The sequence below is a fragment of the Hirundo rustica genome, chromosome 11 (genome assembly GCF_015227805.2).
Source record: "Hirundo rustica isolate bHirRus1 chromosome 11, bHirRus1.pri.v3, whole genome shotgun sequence".
Lineage (NCBI taxonomy): Eukaryota > Metazoa > Chordata > Aves > Passeriformes > Hirundinidae > Hirundo > Hirundo rustica.
Window position 1 is genome coordinate 2,624,374 of NC_053460.1, and position 21,015 is coordinate 2,645,388.

Here is a 21,015-nt window from a genome sequence, read left to right on the forward strand (position 1 = left end):
CACTCTTGTGTTTAATTAATTGAAATTCATTTAATTCAACGGCAGTTTGGCAGCTGGCACTGAAATGTCTTTTAGCTGGAGAGGAGCAGCACCAAGAGCCCCATCCCCGCCCCTGCTTCCCAGGTAGAACTGCACAGATTTCAGAGAGGGATTTACTGACTGAGATGGCAGCACCTGAAAGACCTTGACATTTATCAATAACCTGGACCAAAACCACAAGGATCACTGCAGCATTTTCCCAGTCCATTCAAAATGCTAATAACTTAAGCTTACAGTGATTATTTTTCTTCCTAACTACAGTTCATAGAATCATAAAAGTTGAAAAAGAGCTTCAGGATCATAAAATCCAATCTGTGACCCATCCTCACCTTGTCACCAGATTTTGGACACTGCTCACCTGTGGGCTTCACTCAGAACCACAGCTGCAAACAGAAAAACATCCAGATGTTTGTCCAAACAGAACTGGGCCCTGGCTGCAGGCTGGGCTGACAGGAAAGCAAGCAAAGTTACCACACTTACAGAACACATCAACACATCTGCACTGAAACTTCAGATGGGAAGAAAGGAAAAGGTAGAGGATGTGATTCCCACAAATGCGACCAGAAAAGGGTGGTTCCACCTGGAATGCAACAGGGGAAGTTTGAGATGCTGGAAGTTTTCATTGGCAGAGTGACTGGTTTTTAACTGCTAAGGTCACCTGGACATCTTCAGCAGAGCAAGAAATATCCCAGAGAAAAAAGGAACAGCAAATGATCCCATTACTCAATTTGCCATCATTTGGAAAGGGCAGGCAGGGATGGATAATTATTTTTTTGCTTTTCTTTCCTCTGCTGTGGAAGCTGATGATGCAGTGAGTATGTTTGGGTAGTAACATAACCCTGACTCCCAGCCTCGAATGCACAAGCCCTGAAATGAGAGGCAGGGGGTTGTGCAGCGCTTGTCTGAATTTGGGCTGAGTGATACTGGAGATCATTTGGAGCTGTACAAAGAATGGAATGGAATGGAACCACTGATTTTTTCCAGATCCTTTATTGACCTTACAAGAAGTTCACAGAGTGACAGAATGGTTTGGGTTGGAAGGGATTTGAAAGCTCATCTTGTTCCAACCCCCGTGCTGTGAACAAGGACACACCTCCCACTGCCCCAGGCTGCTCCAAGCCCTGTCCAGCCCGGCCTTGGACACTTCCAGGGATCCAGGGGCAGCCACGGCTTCTCTGGGCACCCTGTGCCAGGGCCTGCCACCCTCACAGGGGAGAATTTCTCCCCAGTACTCCACCTATCCCTGCCCTTTGTCACTTTGAAGCCATTCCCCTTGTCCTGTCCCTCTCCACCTGGAAAGCCACGATGAGCTCACCCCTAAGCAATGAACTCACCCCCAGCTGTCTCCACCTCTCCTCCCAGCAGAGCTGCTCCATCCCTCTGCTCATCCTGGTGCCTCCTCTGGACTCTGTCCAACAGCTCCAGGTCCTTCCTGTGCTGGGCTCCAGGGCTGGAGGCAGCTCCAAAGCTTTCCTTGAGCCCTTCCCTACAGAGCCACATGACAACGATGAGAACTTTTTATTTAATGCTGAATAAATGGCTGACCATTGAGGCTTAATAATCTGCTTAAAATATACTTAACAGTACTCCCTGGCTAAAAAAAAAAAAATAGTTTCCGACTCTTACTTAAAAAAAAAAAAAATCCATTTAGATGCTTACTTTGACTACATGCCCAGCACCACTGGCAAAAGTGCTCCTGTTTCGAAAGGATGGCTGGGCCAAAATTCAACTTGTTTTTCAGGAGCAGGAAACCCAAGGGCGAGGGGGGGAAAAGGTAATAAGAGCCATGGCAGATAAATCATTATTGGCCATTCCACTGGAAAGGAATGTTCACGTCCAGGACAGTGCCTGGGAGAACTTTCACCTGGAGAAATCGTGTGGTGCTGTCTCACCCTCCTCAATGATGGTGTGGAAGAGCGTCAGGGATGGTAACAAAGGCACAGAGGATTTGCTACAATCTCCAGCAAATTCCCAAAGAACTCCATGCCAGGCTAAGCACCAACAAGTTCTGACCATGGTGAGCCTGCTTTTCATTTTAATATTAATATTAATAGTAGTAGTAGTAGTAGTAATAGTAATGATGTTATTTCACAGAGGCAAAGGAATCATAACCCATTAGAAGAGACGATCAGGAAAAGCAGTTATTTTATAATTATCTGATCCATCAGAAAGGCAGTTTTGGGGAAAAGCAGAGAAAACTGGGATTTGCTTTCCTCTGAAATAAGAAATATAAGGTTTATCAAGGGCTGATTTAGCAAAAAGCTGAGAAAAGGGTTCCCATCTTTCCTACCAGCTCTTACCAAACCTAGAATTAAGCCAGTTTTCCCACAGCCACTCTTCAGGGCACAAAAAGGACAATCTCTCTTTCCTTGGCCATTTTTATAAAAAATAAATTTAAAACTCCCAACAGGCAAAGCCCATTTTTTAGTAAACAGAATTGTAATCCATGGGACAGATTTTTCTGCTGCTGGTTTTTAACCTCCCAGGTATAAAGGGGCAGGTCTAACCTTAAATGACTGGAACTGCCTTGCTGCAGGTGCCAAGGAGCAGGGCTTTAAGCCCTTAAGGCTTAGCAAAAACACCAAACAGCACCAAAACCAGAGTGTGGGTACTTTGTGGGCAACTGTTTCTAGAGAAATGCTTCCTCTGTCACCTGTGGGGACAAACCTTTGCGTGTCCAAGTGCAGGAGCGAGGAAAGGTTGTGCAGAAATTTGGTTTTGTTAAACCTCAGGGTTACCAAAACCCTTAAAACTCCAGGTTGGCTTCTCACAAAACAATGAAAACAGCTTTTTTTGTTGTTGTTTATTTTTCTCCTCCATACTCATTTATGCCTACTGATTTCTCCTTGCCCTCTGCTCCTCTGGCTCCTGGCCAGCTCTGCTCTCAGAGCGTTGCCCCCGAGGCTCAGGCCCTGCAAGGAGGACACGGCTCTGTGCGCCGTTCCTCGATCGCTGTAATCCAGGAAAGCCCTGTGCTGTGCTCCCTGCCACTTCAACCCAACAGGGATCACCTGCAATTCCCTCAGAGCGCTCTTCAGCTCGCTCACCCTCAGGCTGCCAGGCAAGTTCCCCACGTACACTGTGGTGGTTGTGGCAGATCCCTGGGATTTGGGATTTACGGGGTCGCTTTCCACGTGGGAGTTTGCAGCCGTCGCCTTCTCGTCTGAGATCGCTGCTCTGTTGGTGTTTGCCAAGGCTGGGTGCTCATCTTGGAGGGTGACATCCTTGCCAGCCTGCCTCTCCCTGCTTCGAAGAGTCCTTAGGATGGGGATTTTTCCCAGCATCTCAGAGCTGACCTAAAAAGGAGGAGGATGGATGTAATTATTACAAAAGGATTTCTCGCCTTCCAGAAAAAGATGATGAGCATCAGGGCTCCTTTGTGCCATAAAAAGAGAGGAACCTTATTATCCTGCTGCCACGCAGAGTGCCAGAGCATTCCAAATGCTCCTAATTGCTGCCCTGATTGGGAAGCCTCTCCCTAAATACACTCTGCAGGACAAAAATAAACATCAGCGACTCTTGAAGCGAGCAGCACAACGTGGATCCAGCAGACGAAACCCAACCAAAGTCGGGACTATTCCAACCCGACATTTATTTACCCAAGTGCTTTCAGACCCGCATTCTCCTCGTTCTCCCCCTGTGTTTGCTTTGACTGAGGGCCTGTGCTCCTGCCCTGGCAGAACTCATCCCAATCCATCAGACACTTCCATTCTGCAGAGCTCGCGGTGCTCTTTCGCCCCAGCACAGGATATCCCGTGGGCTGGCTCACACAATGGTGGAAGCTGCAGCGGGAGCGTGCCTTGGAGCAGGGCTCCTATGGATGTGGGCCCAGCTGGAGGCACATCCCCTGCTTGGGGCACATCCCCTGCTTGGGGCACATCCCCTCTGTGCCACCCACGCCACCCACAGCTCCTCAGATCCCACACGGATCTGCTGGGCTGGAGCAGGGAACGGAAGCGCTCGGACACTGCATGCTGTGAGCCCGTTATTCCTTCCATCCACCCATCCGTGCCCTGTTCCCAAAGAGCTTTTCTGGAAGGGCTCTTCCTCTCAACAGCTGAACCCCATCCATGTGAGGCATGAGATGCCCCAGGCTGCACTCAGACACTGGCAGGAAATGCAGTGGTTCCCCAGCTAATGTGGTCGAGCTCTTGGCTTGCACACTGCGCTTGGAAGGAGGAGGAATTCCTGCTTGGCTGCTGGACAAATCTGACATCCATCAACACCAGAACCAATGCTGAAATTTAGGGAGCCAAACAGAGCCTGGGGAAGCAATGGCTGGGCTAGCAGAGAGCCAGGCTAGTAGCCCAGAATGCGAGTGGGACGCTCTAGCAGGGCACTGGAGCAGCACCAGCCACTCCAAGCCTGCAGATGTCCCAGCTCAGACCTCACTCATCCCAGAGGCTCTGAAATCCTGCTCCTACAGTTACAGTCACAGCCAGTCTGGATCTGCACAACGTCAAGCTCAGCTCCCTGGGGACAGGAGCCCAGCTCTGAAGTGACTCGAGGAAAAGCCAAGCCAGGGTGGGGACAATGTCAGGATGAGGTGACAGGAAAGTCACCCAACAGAATTCTCTTAATGCTCCCAGGGCTCATCTTCTGGAGAGCAAACAAGCAGGTTTTATTTCAGGCTGGAACTAAATAAAAATATGATTTCCATAAAGCCTGTGCCCAGTTCTGCTAACACAACATCAAAGAGCAAAGACTTGCTCCAGGAGCCTCCACACTCAGAAAGGTGCAGACTGTTTTCAGATTTTACAGAGTGACTACTCTGTGCATTCTGGGACTGATTTGTTTTTCTCAGCCAAGAATTCCTAGCGCTGTCTTTGACAGCAAACTCCCCTTCCCTGAGTGATACAACATCAAACCAAGGGTTGAAGGATCTCACTTTGTTTGTCCTGGCCAACAATTAAGAACATTTGCTGTCCTCTGTCAGATCTCGATGTGAAATGTAAGCTCTATGCTAATTAAACCAAACAGGAAAAACATTTTTCTGTTCTCATGCAACCAATCATTCCTGGGCCCAAAGCACAACCTCAACCTCTCCCCAAGAACAGCTCCTTTCATCCTGGAATTAAACTCAGTTGCCAAGGCATGGCTTGGGTGTTTGGTTAGAAAGGGAAATGCTACCAAGGGCAAACCCTCAGGGCTTCGGAGATTAGGGCAATCAGAGATGGGCACTGAGAGGATAAACTCTGCAATTCCCAGGCTTTCAAGGACAATCCAAGGGCAGGATTTAGATAATCCAGGGAACAGCACAATCTCGAAGAGACTTCCACAAGACATCTCCTGTCACTAAACAGATTTTGGCAAGAGACTGCAGCTCTTGGAGCTGCTGTTTCAGGCTCCTGGCAACGAATGCCAGGAAGATGCAGTGACAACAGCATTTATGTTTTAGGAGGAATTTCTGCACAGAAAGGGGGATTAGACATTGGAATTACTGCCCAGGGAGGTGGTGGAGTCCCCATTCCTGGAGTGTTTAAGGAAAGACAGGAGATGACCTGGGATCAGCCACAGGTTGGACTTGATGATTTTGGAGGTTTTTCCCAGCCTCAGTGATTCTGAGATTTCTTTAAGGGCTATGAACGATTTTCTTTAAAATTCTGATCAACCCCACCCTTCCCTTAAAAACCAGCGCTGTGCAGACACCACAGCAACAGATCTTCACAGCACCAAAGCAACAAAGCCAGCTGATTTAGGACTTGTATTTTTTTTTTGTATTAGCAAAGATTGGTAAAAAAAAATTAGACAAGTTCTGACCCTGTCCGCTGACACCCTCCTGTCACAAGAGGCAAAGAGGATTTTACCTAAGGGCTTTTTTCTCTGGGGTCTGGGAGAACATTTCAGCTGGGTCAAACCTTCGAAACCCTTCCCTATCTTCTCCCACTTTTATGCCACGGAAAGGCAGAAACTCGATTTGGGGTTTCAATTCAACAAACAAATCCACTGGGGTTTTGGGGGTGAGAACTGAAAGGGCAAAGGGGGCAGTGGGTGGCAGGGGAGAGGAAAAAGCTTGTTCTGCTCTGTTGCAAAAGAGCAAACAAAAGAACCCAGTGGTAGTACAATGTGTTGCTAATTACAATCATGCAAAAAATTCCTTTTGTCCTGCGAGCTGTGGAGGATTGCAAGGATTTATTTCCATGTGGAGAGAGGCCAAAGATATTCCTCCTCTGAAAGAAGCTGCACACTTGTGGGTGCTGTGCTGGCTGGTCAGTCCTCCCTGTCCCTGTCCCTGTCCCTACTGCTTGAGGCTAAGCCAGAATTGAAGGGACATTCCAGCCCAGATCTGGCTGATCCAGCTACATGAATGTGGGCAAACCCAGAACTGGAAGCTGCCCCCATCCCTCTAAAGTCAAGGCCAAACAAATGACTGATGTGTTTAAACTTTGGATTCAGTGCTTGGATTTAGCTTTGGTAGTGAAACCAAAGCTGGAGAAGTTTCCTGTTATCCCCTGACCACCAATTCCCAGACCAGTTCCACACTCCAGCCCTCCGGGGTTGGCCAACAGAAGTGCTCGTGGGTCTGTGCCATAAACTCTGAAGTGATTTGGGTTAAAAATAACTCCACCAAAGGCAATTAATCATTTACTAACCCTGCCTACACCCTGCCACGGCTGGGAGAGCCTTGGGGAGAGAGGACAGAAGGCTGGATAAATTCTTCTGGCACACAATTATTGGGAAAGAAGCTGAGGAGGGAAACGTGGCCTCTTTCTGACAGAAACCTGAGGAAAAAAGTCCTGGATGCTGTGTGCCAACAAATCCCACTGCACTTAACCCACAGCATCCTTTGCTACGACACCTGGTTTGATCCCCAGATGTGGTGGCAGATGGACTCCTGCAGTATCCCTGCTGGAACACCAGGGATCTCCTCACCCTCTGCTCCCACACAGCTCTGACCAGAGCCACTTGCAGTATTTTGCTGGAGAGGATGAAGGATGTGTTTGTCCTCTGTCAGAGTGAGTAACGCTGACCCCTGAGCCAGGCCAGGCCAAGGCAAACAGCACTGAGATTTCCCTGGAATTACTGCAATTCTGGAGTGAGGCACACAGGGAAGGGAGATGGGATGGAATGGGATTGGATGGGATGGGATTGGAGGCTGTCCTCATCCTGCTATTTCATTCTGCCTCCCACAGCTCCTCCTCTCACTGACACAGGAACACGTGGATCTTGTGAGACCCCACCTGGAATCCCGTGCTCAGCCCTGGTGTCCCCAGCATCAGAAAAACGGGGAATGTTGGATCAAGTCCGGAGGAGGCCACAAAGTTGGGAGGAGGACTGGGAGACCTCCCCTGAGAAAGCTGGAGCTGTTCAGCCTGGGGACGTCCCAGCACCTTCCAGGATCAGAATGGGCTGAAGGAAGGAAGGAGAGGGACTGTTCATCAGTGACAGGACAAAGGGAATGGCCTCAAAATGGATGGAGCGAAAATTTAATTCAGATAGAGAGAAGGAATTGTTCCCTGTGAGGGTGGGGAGGCCCTGGAACAGAAGTTGTGGCTGTCCCTGGATCGCTGGAAGTGTCCAAGGCCAGGCTGGACAGGGCTTGGAGCAGCCTGGGACAGTGGAAGGTGTGCAGGTGCTTGGAATAAGATTCTCTTTCAGATCCCTTCCAACCAAACCATCCCATGATTTTAAAGTGGAGACTGACGCTGCTGCCCTGGCAGGCTGCAAACACCAGCGAACATCTCCAGCACTGCAGATCCATCAGCCCTTCCGAACAGCTGGGCAAGAGGAGTCTGCAAGGTCCATCCCTGCCCATCCTCAGAGGGCTCTGACCCCAGACTGTTCAAGACCTCCAGGACAGACCCCACCTTTCCTGCTGTGTCCTCGTTTCCCAGAGCTCGGAGCAAACAGGGATTTGTGGCACAGACAAGGCCGGGACAGCAAGGCCAGCACAGCACAGGAACATTTTATCATTCATTTGCACAAAATGTCCAAATATGTGCACGCAATCCAAGGGCATATTTCTGGGAGCTGGCAGCCCGTGGAGCCTGCTGGTGTCCCTCAGGAGAAATTTATGCAACCCACACTTGGAACCCATCCACGCATTCCGGGGACTCTGCGGCGAGGCGAGGCTTTGCAAAGGTGTTGAGATGTGCGACCACGTGTGCAAGCACTCCCTGCTCCCACAGTCCCAAAAAACGCACCAAAACAAAAACTGACTGCAATTTCCTTCTGCTAAAGGATTTGCCAGCTTGGATGAGTGCATTTTGTGGTTTTTTTTTTTTTTTTTTTTTTTTTTTTTTTTTTTAGCTTTCCTTTCCAAATATTCTATCAAAGACCCAAATCAAAGCTGTTTGTTGTCAGAGGGTTTCCATCTCTGCCACTGGGATTCCCTCCCAGTTCGTTTCATTTCAGGAAAATTCTTTTCTTACTGCTATAAAATTCCCAGCAAAAGAATTATTTCAAAACCAGAAGGAAATGCTTGCTAAAATATAGTGATTTTTCCACCAACTACTCTCATTTCCCTCTTCATGAACCCAACAATTTTAATTTGTCTGTACAGTTTCAATTTAAAATAAGCACAGCACAAATAACTTGATAATTGGGACAAATATAATAGCCAGTATCCCAGATAAAGATCACAGTTACCCATAGAAAATATTAAATGAGAAAGCAAGTAGCTTCATGAATTTAGTTCCCAGAAACAATGGGTTGGATTTGCAGCACAGACGGAGCCAAATAATTCTCCACTGGCATCCAAATAAAGTTTTCCAGAGTGCTCAGCTCTCAGCAGCTCTTGCTGCCCTCCAGTAACTCAAATTGATGTCCCAAAACTCCGACCTCAGAGGCACAAAACTTCCACAAACACGATTTAGAAGCGTTTCTAGAGTGCTTGATAACGATTCTTTGGTTTTTGATGATGCTGCGGCTCTCCCAACTCCCTTGAAGGTCTTTAAACAGCACAGAGCACACGAGAGCAGCAGCAGCTCCCTGAGCATGGAAATGGAGCCAGGGATTTGTCTGCCGGGTGAGCACCTCCCTCCCTCTGGAGCTGCAATCCCAGAGTGCTCATCACTGGCAGCACATCCTCACAAAAACTCTTAGCTGTAATCCCATATTTGCAAACACCTGGATTTCCAACTCCTAAGCATTTTCCTGGCCTGATCCAGCCCTATTCTCCAAGGATCAATTTGGGGGTTTTTTTTGTACAATGTATTTTCCACCTCACTCGTCTTCGCAATGAATTTAAGCTAGTGTGCGTTGTTGACATGTTTAGGAGTGGATGTTTTATTTACTCACTGCCCTCTTGGTCCATTTAGTTTTGCTCTGAGGAACAGGAATGCACCAGCAAAGCCAGGATTTAAAGGAGAAAAGGATGGAGAGAAAAGGATGGAGAAGTAGCCAGGAAAACCCAAAGGACAAACACTTAAATAGCTCCGATCAAATTACCCAGACCTCCCACCTCCAAACCCTCCGCGCAAGAGCTGAACATCCAGGTACCACCAGAGGCACGAACACAATAAATGTCACTCATTTCCCTGGGGAATAATGGTAATTTCTACTTCACACAGACACCACACTTTGTTCTGGTCCCAAAAAGACAGAAGAGTGATGATTGTCCCTGCTCTGCCTGGTCTTCTCCAATATTCCTGTTTAATCCACACAGCTTCAGACACAGCTTGAGGTTGTTAAATCAACACTCAAATATTCAAATAAAGGGTCAATCTGTGCTCTGTTCTCAGCAAAAGCTGCAGAAAATTCAGTTTCAGTTAAAGGCACAGAAAAAGAAATAAAAAAAGTGTCATCAAGGCTACTTATTGAGAAGTCTGACACCAAGGCAGACAAATTGATCAAAACTATGTTGGCAAGATGGATGGAGCACAAGGGATAGGCCTTCAACACAATTACATTCAATTATATCCTAAAAAAAAAAAAAAAATTACAATTCAAAAATAATTCAATGGAAAAAATGCACTAGGACAGACAGAGCTGTTATTTATTTATTTATAACCTCAAATCCTCAACCACAGGCAGGGTAAAATGCTCTCCCACCACTGGAATAAAAATAGTCCTGGCTAGAACTTGTTTGTTGTAGATACATTACCTAAAGAAATTTAACTCTTTTTGCTGGTTGGCAAATTTTCACAAACGACTTTTGATTTCCCTGGGAGCGTTCCCTTAAAATTCCCCCGTTTCTGCGAGATGTGGGTGCACAATTCCTCATTTCAGCATTCCTGCTGTACTCCCTCCTGCAGGACTGTGTCTGCTCCCCAACTGGATGATTTCAGAAATGAAAACTCAACGACAAAGAAAAAGCTCTCGCAGCAGGAACCTCCAGTAAAACAATTCACTCAAGGCTTGTCTGAAATTATTTGGGAAGCTGAGGAAGTTTCTGATGCCGGGCAGGGGGGAAAGGCCAAATCCGTAACAGAACTACCAATAAATAAAGATTCATGTTCGAAGTCATTGTTCTTCCACCTGAAAATGAGCTCCAGCCACAAATTTATCCGTGACAACTACAGAAACAGGAATTTACCACCGGCAGGTCGTGCTCTCCCTTCACAACCAGAGCAGCACAGACCCTTACCCTCACCAGTTCCAACCCCCTGGGACACCTCCCACTATCCCAGATTGCTCCAAGCCCATCCAGCCTGGCCTTGGACACTTCCAGGGATCCAGGGGCAGCCACCTCTTGATAATCCATTAGATACAGCAAGCTCAGATGCAGGGAAAGATCTCTCCTCCTCACCATTACCCCTCAAACCCCACTGCACACAGATGCTGCTGTTTTGTTTGTCGCTCTTTTACCGAGTATTTCTAATTAAAAAAATTGTTTATATGTAAAAATGGGGGGATTTGTCAGAAGGTTGTTGGCACCAGTAAGCCACCAGCAGCAAAAGGTTTCAGATATAACTTGAATTAAGAAGTGAACTTGCCTTGTGCCACATTATTCCCTGAGGTTTTGGCCGTTTGCAGTTAGTCTGGATAGTCCTTGTTGGAGTGAGGATGTAATCCACAGTTAAATCATGATCACCCAGGAGCTCCTCTGCTATGTCAAGCACCTACAAGACACAGGTTTGGTTAAGCAGCTAAAAATGAATTCCCTAAAACTGTGCCCCATTCCTGATGCCTTGTCACATGAAAATCCATCAAAGACAATGGGAATGATGATGCCAAACCAGCATCATTCCATGTCTCCTCTCCAGACAGAGCAGGAAGTGCCCCAGAGCTCCCTCCCCTGCAGAGGGGATCTCTGAGCAGCTGAACTCACCTGGCAGTCGTGCACGATGGTAACCACAGGTGTGTCCTCCCGCACTGCGCCCATGGACACCATCATTGCATACTCCATGTCTGCATAACCTTCCCCTTTGCCAATTCTCCAGCCTAAAGCACAGAAAAGTGAAAAAAAACCCCAAACAGCAGAGTGGAAAGCTGTAGTTAAGAACTTGTAATTAACCGAGCAGCCTGCGAGTTGTAACTCTGGAAAAAATCAGATCAGCACCTCTCACAGAGTGCAACTTTCCTTGAAATCAGCACTGAAAGGAAACAAAACATCAGTTTCAATGACTCCTAAAAGATCCCAGAAGCTTCCCATTCGGAATAAACAAATTTAATACAGTTAACAGAGCAATTTATTTAGCAATTTTATTTGGAACCTTCTATTCACATCCAGCACAGGTTAATGTGGGTAAAGAGGAGTCTGGGTCACATATAAAAACTGTGTTATTTTAGGCAAGGGATAAAGTCAGTGGAAAGTTTTTCAGCAGCAGCAGGTTTCCAAAATACTAGAAAATGCAAAATCTGATCCCCAAATGGGTACTGAATCAGCAGCTCTAACACACGCCCTTTCACACAGGCTGTGTGAGCAGAGCAGGTCTCAGAGCAGGGAGACCGTTCGGATTCCTTTACAACAAAAATAATTGCTCGCCTCAAGAGTTTTCCTGAAGGCCAAAACATCTCTGAGCCCTCTGCTGTGCTCCCTGCTGGGATTGGGAGCAGGGATTTGTCACACACAGAGGCAGAACCCAGGACCACAACTCAGCTCCAAGGACAAATCTCTGCCACGCAGCACTGCCTTCCTGACACTGGACTGGGACTTGGGACCTACTTGCTGGAAGTTTTTCCTTACCTTTTTCAGAGACAGCCACTGATCCCACAACAACCAAGTCCACTTGTGCTTTCCCATCCAGCCCCACGGGCACGCTGTAGTCTTTGACACCCTGCAAGAAAAAAAAACAACAAAAACAGCATTTGCGGTTTGCAGAGTGCACAACCTTCTAAGCACCGAGGCAGAAATCCAGGATATTTTGATAAATCCAAGTAACTCTCCACGTTTCCAAGTGTCTCTTCCATGTTTAGCCAAGCTGTACACGTCTGGGAAGTTATCCCCCAGGGAATCCTAGAATAGATTCCCTACTAGAGTGACAAGAATTTTGGCATGCTGTGAGGAGAGCTGAGGGAGGTGGGCACTTTTAGAAGCAAGGTTATTTATTTAGGGTCAAAAACCTGATATTTTGAAACACTTTTTTTGGAAATCTGCTCCTAAAAATGAGGGCAACTGACACTTCCTATTTACGCTTCCTATTTACACTTCCCTATTCTGCTAAAAACTTGAGGAATACCAGGGCACTACAAATGCTTCAATTAATTCTGAAACATAAACCACAACGTTAATTTAGACATGGACAGGTACAGCACAAAGAAATACCAAGTCACACAAAGTGAAACAATTGTTTTTTTCCTTCTCCTCTCTCCCTGTTCAACCCTACCCACTCCTCTTCAATCTGTTCTCATCTTAACAAAAATTCTGTCCAGATTGCAGAAATTAAAAATTATGCTCACTTGGGGTATCAGAAGTTTAGAACTATTAAAAATATATCTTGCAATTCAATCTCTCCCAATACATGTGTACAGCACACCATAAATGCTCCTCACACCAACGCAGCTTGGTGCTAATCATAAATTAACGCCATTAAATTCACAAAAAAGAGCCAAACGTTTTCTGTGCAGAGCACAAACCCCAAGAATTCAGCAATTTGTGGCCGACTATCAGCACTAACGCCCACCAGGCACTCCCAGCAGTGTGGTAAGGATTGTTTGCTCAGTGCTTTGTAAACACAAACTGCCAACAGCGTTTGTTCATTAGCGGGCTGGGGGAATAAAACCAGACTCGTGGTGCTAAGAGCCCAGATCAGACAGCAGGCCAAGAGAAAGGTCTCTTTCAAAAGTGCTCTTCAGTCCTGAACAGCTTAATTAGTTAATGACTCCAACAGAACTTCCAACAAAGAAAGTCACTACTAACTGCCAGCTATTTACAACCCCAGTTGTTTATGGGGTTGCTGCGGAACTTTATTGCCTTTAACAGGAGATAAAGGAGGAAATAAATCCATGTAGTAAGCTATTCGTGCTGGACCAGTTGGGTTTTCCTGGCAAATAAAGATGGATATAAAGCCTGCCAGGGTTCTCCGGCCAAAGCCTTCGGCTGTGCAGTGAGATTGTAACACGAGAGGGCAGCAAGAGACCGCTGCAAAGCCAAACCGCACCACGAGTCTGGGCCTCACTGCGCGCAGATGCCACAATTCATGGTTCTTTGCACGCTCTATTCAAAAAAACCCTCGTCTTTCCCATCTGTTAACACCTAAGAGCACTAAAATATTCCCCAGAGGGTTCAGCAGCTCAAAACTGCAGGAATGTAGGAGCATGAAGAAAGACCTAACTCACCTCGAGTCGCTCACGATTTTCAAAAAAACACAGAAATATCAATCCTATCCTGCTAGGACTAAATTTTCTCCTGATTTCAGTATTATCAACGGCACTTGTGTACACAAACCCAGGAATAACATCCTAACAGGAAGATACTTCAGGTTTTCCAAATTCCAGCTGGTCCATCCTAAACCCACAGCGTCCCACGGGTCAATCCAGCCCTGCCTCATCCCTCGTTCCCACCTGAGACGTGGCACATCTTCTCAGGATCTCCTTGCTTGCACCTGGAGGAGGAACAATCCTATTGAACAGCCCAGTCCTCAGACGTGGTGTGGGAACCAGCAAAGTCTTCCTGGCCTGGGGGGAAGCGCAGGAAAACGTTCATTTTATAATGAAGAAGTGTTTTTATCGTCACACAGTAAAAACTACACGGCCAAATGTTAAATATGTTGTAGTTAGTGTTGTTGATTGTGTAGTGGTTGTAGGATTAATTTCCTCCAATACAGGAAAAATCCATAATAAGAAGAATTAAGAAGGAATAGGAGGTAAGACATACATTTGAAGATATTTGAGGACATACCTTTAATGACATCCCCTCCTTTAAAGCTATGTCTCTAAATAGCTTTATAAGAGGCAATAGCTTCGAACGGACAAAGGGCAGGGTCAGGCTGGATATTAAGGAGAAATTCCTCACTGTGAGGGTGGGCAGGCCCTGGCACTGGGTGCCCAGAGCAGCTGTGGCTGCCCCTGAATCCCTGGAAGTTTCCAATGCCAGGCTGGACAGGCCTTGGAGCACCTTGGGACAGTGCAAGGCGTCCCAGCCCATGGCAGGAGGTTGGAACTGAATTATCTTTCAAATCCCTTCCAACCTAAACCATTCCGTGACACCTGCTGATTCAAGATCCACAAATGAAACACACAAAACCCCCTTGCAGATGCAGTGCCGGGCGTTGCTGAGGTGCTGCCGGGCTCTGCTCCTCCTCGGGGCTGCCAAGGCGCCGTTACCTGCAGAGCCGCCAGCCGAGCACCTTCCAGAGGTTTGTCAGGATCCACCTTCACCTCCCGCGCTCTGCTGAACACGTCCAGCTCCCCCAGAGAGCTGCAGGCCTGGAGAGAGCCCTGAGAGAGGGAAGGAGCCAAGAGGAGAACGTTTTTCACTTACTTCCAGCGTTAGGAAGCGGGCGTTCCTCTGGGGAGCATCGGGGTTTATTTTTACTCTGCAGGCAGCCTGGAACTCCTGCAAGCCCAGAAGCCTCGTGGCAGCGTGAGAGGCGCCCTGTTCGCATAAAATACGAGCGGATCACCGAGGAGCTCACAGCAGGGTGGGCAACTTAGAACCTTCCACCCTCTAGTGAGGCTGATTTCCGCAGATGTTTAATTGAGGGGCCGTTAGTTTCCTCTTAATCCCTTGGAAATATCCAAGGCTGGGCTGGACAGGGCTTGACACAACCTGGGATAGGGGAAGGTGTCCCTACTGAATGAGATCTAAGTTCCCTTCCAATTCGAACCATTCTGTGCCTCGATAATTAACGAGGCGGTTGTGTTTTCTTTCCTTCGAGGGCTGCGAGACGCTGGCCCAGGAAGCTGGGGGAGAACTGGGGGGGGGAACTGGGTCCCGGCCTGGGCTGCAGAGCGGGCCGGGCCCGAGGCGGGAGAGGGAAGGAGCAGCAGGAGGAGGCTCCCAGCACCGGCAGCCGCCGTACCTTGAAGTTGGGGATGCGGCCGCGCACGGGCCGCGGGAACTCGGCCAGGCCGGAGGCCTCCAGGTACTCCCACACCTTCTCCCGGATGTCCCACTTGGAGGGGAGCGCCGGGAGCGGCCGGGCCGGCCCCGCCATCGCCGCCCTCACCCGCCCGCCGTGACGTCACCGCCATCGCCGCCCTCACCCGCCCGCCGTGACGTCACCGCCATCCCCTCCCGTATTCCCACTGCCTCCCCGCGCCCTGACGTCATCGCCGCACCGCCCCTCGATCCATCTCAGCCGTGACGTCAGAACCACGCCCTCGCCTCGAGTAGTGACGTGTCGCCCAACCACGCCCCCCTCATCTCCGACATTAGGGGCGGGGTCTCCGCCTTGGCCACGCCCCTACGGCGCGAGCGCGCGGCGGCTACGGCGGCACTGAGGGCTCAAAACGCCTGGAAGGCAAAGCTGGGGGGGGTGGGGGGGGTGGTGGAGCAAAGTGAGGGAAAGTCGCTGAGGGCCCGATTTATTTCTGGAATTAAACATAAAAAAGGGCTGTGCTGGCGCATTAATGTGAGATTTCCGCCCGCATTATGCAAATATCACGAGCTTTCCCTCACGTCTTATGGCTGGGGGTAAAAACCCACCGTGCTTTTTGTAAAATAATCCCTCCTGTTCATTACTTTTCCAGTTAAAATTGGCTGGTGGTGAATAAAACAATATCCAGCCTCTACGTGGGTCCCCGGGTCTGCCGGCTTCCTGAAAGTTCACTTCTTGCCTCGCCTTTAATTGGATAATAAATTATTTGTTAGCACCATTTATTATTTAGATAATTAGTGAATTCCACTAAAACTACCCCGAGAAGAGGGAGGCGAAGAATCCCGACATTCCTGAGCGGAGTGGGATGGAGGGGTCATGGGAACAATGAAATAACCAAGATTTATTTTAAAGAGCGGCGGGAAGGAGGGAAGTGTCTTCAGAGTTTGTTCTTGGCTGGGACGCTGCGGATCCTCGTCCCCTGCCAGAGCTGCGCCCGTGCCAGCCCAAAACAGCGGAACAAATTCGGGTGCTCCTCCCTGCGCGGCTGCAGATGGAGCTGGGAAGATGCAAACTCCTTTTCTCAGGAGGTTTTTTTTTCTCTCCGCAGAGGCCCAGGCTCTGCTGAGTTCAGGAATCTTTCCCCGTCCAGCTCCGAGCGATTCCCAAATTTGGATTAATACCCGCGTATCGCGATAAAAGCCGCGGTGAGGCTTCACCTTTCCGCTTGTAAGCGTCCAGAAAGGAAAACTAAAAAGGGTTCGGAGCGCTGGTGCAGCGATGGGGTTTGGGAAGAGCCTTCCCTCAGCTCGGAATGCTGCTGGAGCCGGTGGGAATCCTTCCAGGCTCAGCAGACCACCCATGCGGAGCTGGGCCGAGGTGTTTGAAGCTCATTCCTGCGCCTCCGACTCCCGGAAAACTCCCGGTGACTCCGCTGGGCCTGCGGGGAGTTGGGGATCAGGCCTTGGGGTCAGCAATCGATGGGGCTGGGCTGGGATTGCCAGCACCGCCTGGCCACTGTCCCCCGATGTCCCCACCCCGAGGGAGGGAGAGCAGCGCTGGTAATTAACCCATTAACAACCGAGCAGGGCCGAGGTCCTTCTAGACCACCTACATCTCCCTCCCTCAGCAAAGCGTGTTCATTCCGAGGATCTGCTTCCAGAGAACAGGGCCCGAGCTGTTTTCTGCCAATCAGGGTAGTCTGCCTTAAGAAAAATGAGGAGTTTGCTGATAGGTGGCATCTTTTCCTGCTGGTTCGATTCTCTGGTTTGTCTCCACAGGGCTGAAATTTGCCCCAGATTCCTTTTGCAGGGTCTTCTCTGTCACTGCAGCCTGGAGCAGCTCATACAGATGCCGCAGGAAAAATCTCTTTTCCTTGGGAAGCAGGCAAGGCTACCACATCATTAGAAGTTCAAGCAGTCCTTGGATGTGCCCGAATCGCTTCCAAAGTCCATTTTTTACCGAGCTGAGTCAAATATTTCAGTGAAAGGGGTTAAAAAAGGATCCGGGATTTTGAAACAAACAAAACGCAGCTCTCCCTTGAAACACCCCCAACTTGTGAAAACACCTAAAAAAAAGGGAGGGACAGATGAATCAGATGAATCCAAACCCTGGGAAAAATGCAGAAAGAAACTCCCTGTGCTGCAGGAATCATTCCTTGGAACTGCAGGCTGAACACGCCAGGGCAGCCACAAAAATCAGCCCAAACGCACCCAAAAAAGAGCTTTAAACCAGCCACAATGCTCTGCTTGGCCTTCAATGGTGAAAATTTTAAAAAGGCTGCAAATTTTAAAGGGGAGCATTTATAATGGTGTTTTCATTAATGAAAGGAGCGTGGATTTCCATGTATGAATAAAGAGTGTGTGAGTGAATTGTTGTATTTATGAAATAACCCAGTGAAGGAGGCACCTTGAGGCAGGTGGGGCTGGCCTGGGCTGTCCTGTGAGCCCAGAAATGTTTGGGAAATTGGGATGGACCAGCCCCCTGCAGCCAGAGGCTCCTGCCCTCCCCAGTATAGGTGCAAAACCGGGAGAAATTCATGTGCATCAATGGGTCTTGGCTGGACTGGTGCCAGACAGAGCTTCCTTCCTTCCTTCCTTCCTTCCTTCCTTCCTTCCTTCCTTCCTTCCTTCCGAACTTCCGAACTTCCGAACTTCCGAACTTCCTTCCGAACTTCCTTCCGAACTTCCTTCCTTCCTTCCGAACTTCCTTCCTTCCTTCCGAACTTCCTTCCTTCCTTCCTTCCTTCCTTCCTTCCTTCCTTCCTTCCTTCCTTCCTTCCTTCCTTCCTTCCTTCCTTCCTTCCTCCTTCCTTCCTTCCTTCCTTCCTTCCTTCCTTCCTTCCTTCCTTCCTTCCTTCCTTCCTTCCTTCCTTCCTTCCTTCCGAACTTCCTTCTGAACTTCCTTCCGAACTTCCTTCCTTCCTTCCTTCCCTTCCTTCCCTTCCTTCCCTTCCTTCCCTTCACTCCCTTCACTCTTTCTCGCCTTCATTTCTTCCTTTCTCTTTTCCTTTTCTCTGTTCCTTCCCTACTTTTCCTCTCCCTCTGCCCACTTATTTTCTCCGCTCATCCTCTCCCTCCGTTCTTCCCACCTCCATGATCTCTCCCACTCTTCTCTCTCTTTCCTCTTTTCCTGCTCAGTCTCTCGTTGTCTCGGTCCCGTGTCTGTCTATCCCGTGTCCGTCTGTCCCGTGTCCGTCTGTCCCGGTCCCGTCTGTCCCGTGTTCTTCTGTCCCGCCCCCGTCTGTCCCGTGTCCGTCTGTCCCGGTCCCGTCTGTCCCGTGTCCGTCTGTCCCGTGTCCGTCTGTCCCGGTCCCGTCTGTCCCGTGTCCGTCTGTCCCGGTCCCGTCTGTCCCGTGTCCGTCTGTCCCGTGTCCGTCTGTCCCGGTCCCGTCTGTCCTGTGTCCGTCTGTCCCGGTCCCGTCTGTCCCGTGTCCGTCTGTCCCGTGTCCGTCTGTCCCGGTCCCGTCTGTCCCGGTCCCGTCTGTCCCGTGTCCGTCTGTCCCGGTCCCGTCTGTCCCGTGTCCGTCTGTCCTGTGTCCGTCTGTCCCGTGTCCGTCTGTCCCGGTCCCTCGCGCTGTCCCCGCGCCCGGGCGGTGCCGGGGAGCGCTGCAGTCCCCGCAGGGTCCTCTGGGGGGCGACACACGCCGCGCCGAGGCCCCGCGGGCAGGTGAGGCCGGAGCGGGCCCGGGAACGGCCCGGGAATGGCACCGGGAATGGCAGCGGGAATGGCACTGGGAACGGCCCGGGAATGGCACTGGGAACGGCCCGGGAATGGCACCGGGAATGGCAGCGGGAATGGCACTGGGAACGGCCCGGGAATGGCACTGGGAACGGCCCGGGAATGGCACTGGGAACGGCCCGGGAATGGCAGCGGGAATGGCACCGGGAACGGCCCGGGAATGGCACCGGGAAGGGCCCGGGAATGGCAGCGGGAACGGCACCGGGAACGGCCCGGGAATGGCACCGGGAAGGGCCCGGGAATGGCACCGGGAACGGCACCGGGAATGGCACCGGGAATGGCACCGGGAACGGCCCGGGAATGGCAGCGGGAATGGCACCGGGAAGGGCCCGAGAATGGAACTGGGAATGGCACCGGGAACGGCCCGGGAACAGCCTGGGAATGGCACCGGGAACGGCCGGGGCATGGCACCGGGAACGACACCGGGAACGACACCGAGAAGGGCCCAGGAACGACACCGGGAATGGCACCGGGAACAGCCCAGGAACGACACTGGGAGCGATCCCGTGAACAGTCCGGGAATGACGCCGAGAACAGCCCGGGCACGACACCGAGAGTAGTCCCGGGTACAGCCGGGGAACGACACCGGGAGCGGTCCCGGGAACAGCCCGGGAACGACACCGGGAGCGGCCCCGGAACAGCCCCCGGGGCTCCCCGAGCGCTGCGAAATCTCCGCTGCCGCTGCCCCTAAAGACTGCGAGACGAAAACCGGCGGCTGCCCGGGAGAAGCGGGCAAAGGGAGCCCTGCGGGGGGAACCCCGCATTTCCAAGGGCTTCCCGCTCCCCTCCTCGAAGGGGCTCCTCTCCCCGCGCTCCCCCCGGTATTTTTCATAATGCCGATTTTTGTTATTATTATTTTTTTTTCCTTCTAGCCATTCGAATTTTTTGGTTTTTCCCAGCTCTCTGGTTCAGTCTCTGCTCAGTGCCCAGCTGCAGCAGGCAAAGAACTTTTGCTGCTTCTGTAAAAATTCAACTCGGTAAAGTTTGCAGCCGAGGAGAGGTAAGATTCCATCGAGGATATTTCTCCAGGCTTTTAGGAAAGGACAGCACAGGGACACCGCAGGGGTGGCTTCGCTCAAGTTCTGCCATTTAAAAAAAATCCTGCATTTTATAAACTTTTATCGTTAAAGAAATCCCGCGTGCTTGTGTACGCTAAGACACAGCCCAAGTTGTTACGAGAAATGTGATTTATTTGAAAACCGGACATTAAAGTGTGAAGTCGTTCTTTAATTATTCCAGAAAAAAAAAAAAATATATATATATATATATATATAAGAACAAGTTTTCTCTTATGGTCATATATTCACATGAAAAGTATCAGCTTATCTCGCTGAATTCACTATTCGTTTTCCCAAACAAAACATCCCCGGACATTTTCTCGGTAGGATGAAACCCACCCCGAACATTCAACATTATTTCCGTCAAAATTAAATAACAATTTTGAAGCGCCCGCAGAAACTTCCCAATCAATTTTTCCATCGCCGGATCGTTTTTTATAACCATCCCCTCCTTGCAGAGGAGCTGCCTCATCATTTAATTTTTTTTCCCCTCCCTTCAGTTATCGCATAAAATCGTTTCCTTTCTTATTAAGAAAATCTCCGGTAATTAACAACCCCGCCGCGTTCCCACGGCTGCGGTCTCGTCCTCACCGCCCCGGCTGCGAACGGGAAAGGGACTCTCGGTGCCAGCAGCCAGCCAAAAATCCCAGCCCGACTTTGGGGGGGGAAAAAAAAAATATATATATATATATATCTTTGTTTAAAGCCTTACGAAACCGCACAAATTGCAAGGAGGGCAAGGCAGAATTACAGTGTACGAAACCCAAAAAATCACCGCTCAGGAATCGCGGCGGCAGCAGCCAGGCTCGGGGGAG

At 49.8% G+C, this 21,015-nt stretch overlaps 1 protein-coding gene across 3 annotated transcripts; it reads right to left on the reverse strand.

Moving 5' to 3' along the window:
• Positions 1 to 1,010: 1,010 nt before the first annotated feature.
• On the reverse strand, positions 1,011 to 15,679 carry MTHFSD (methenyltetrahydrofolate synthetase domain containing). 3 transcript variants are annotated; one of them, XM_040075179.1, is made up of 7 exons: positions 15,646 to 15,679; positions 14,846 to 14,959; positions 13,927 to 14,040; positions 12,110 to 12,200; positions 11,252 to 11,364; positions 10,917 to 11,042; positions 1,011 to 3,335 (listed from the first exon to the last, which is right to left on the reverse strand). In XM_040075179.1, exons 1-7 carry the CDS (start codon positions 15,658 to 15,660, stop codon positions 2,862 to 2,864), a joined length of 1,047 nt encoding a protein of 348 aa, XP_039931113.1. In that variant the 5' UTR covers positions 15,661 to 15,679; the 3' UTR covers positions 1,011 to 2,861. The 3 variants fall into 3 exon arrangements, with proteins under 3 accessions (XP_039931113.1, XP_039931111.1, XP_039931112.1); XM_040075177.2 differs by lacking the exons at positions 14,846 to 14,959; positions 15,646 to 15,679 and adding exons at positions 14,689 to 14,802; positions 15,387 to 15,521; XM_040075178.1 differs by lacking the exon at positions 15,646 to 15,679 and adding an exon at positions 15,387 to 15,521.
• Positions 15,680 to 21,015: the final 5,336 nt, after the last annotated feature.

Excerpts from the sequence above, each read along its gene's own strand:
- MTHFSD (XM_040075177.2), bottom strand. The coding sequence starts at position 15,521 with ATGGCGGGGCCGGCCCGGCCGCTCCCGGCGCTCCCCTCCAAGTGGGAC. Across the intron at positions 14,803-15,386 it reads GCCGCATCCCCAACTTCAAG|GGCTCTCTCCAGGCCTGCAG; the intron begins GTACGGCGGCTG and ends TCCCTCTCTCAG. Across the intron at positions 11,365-12,109 it reads AGTGGCTGTCTCTGAAAAAG|GCTGGAGAATTGGCAAAGGG; the intron begins GTAAGGAAAAAC and ends TCTGTGCTTTAG.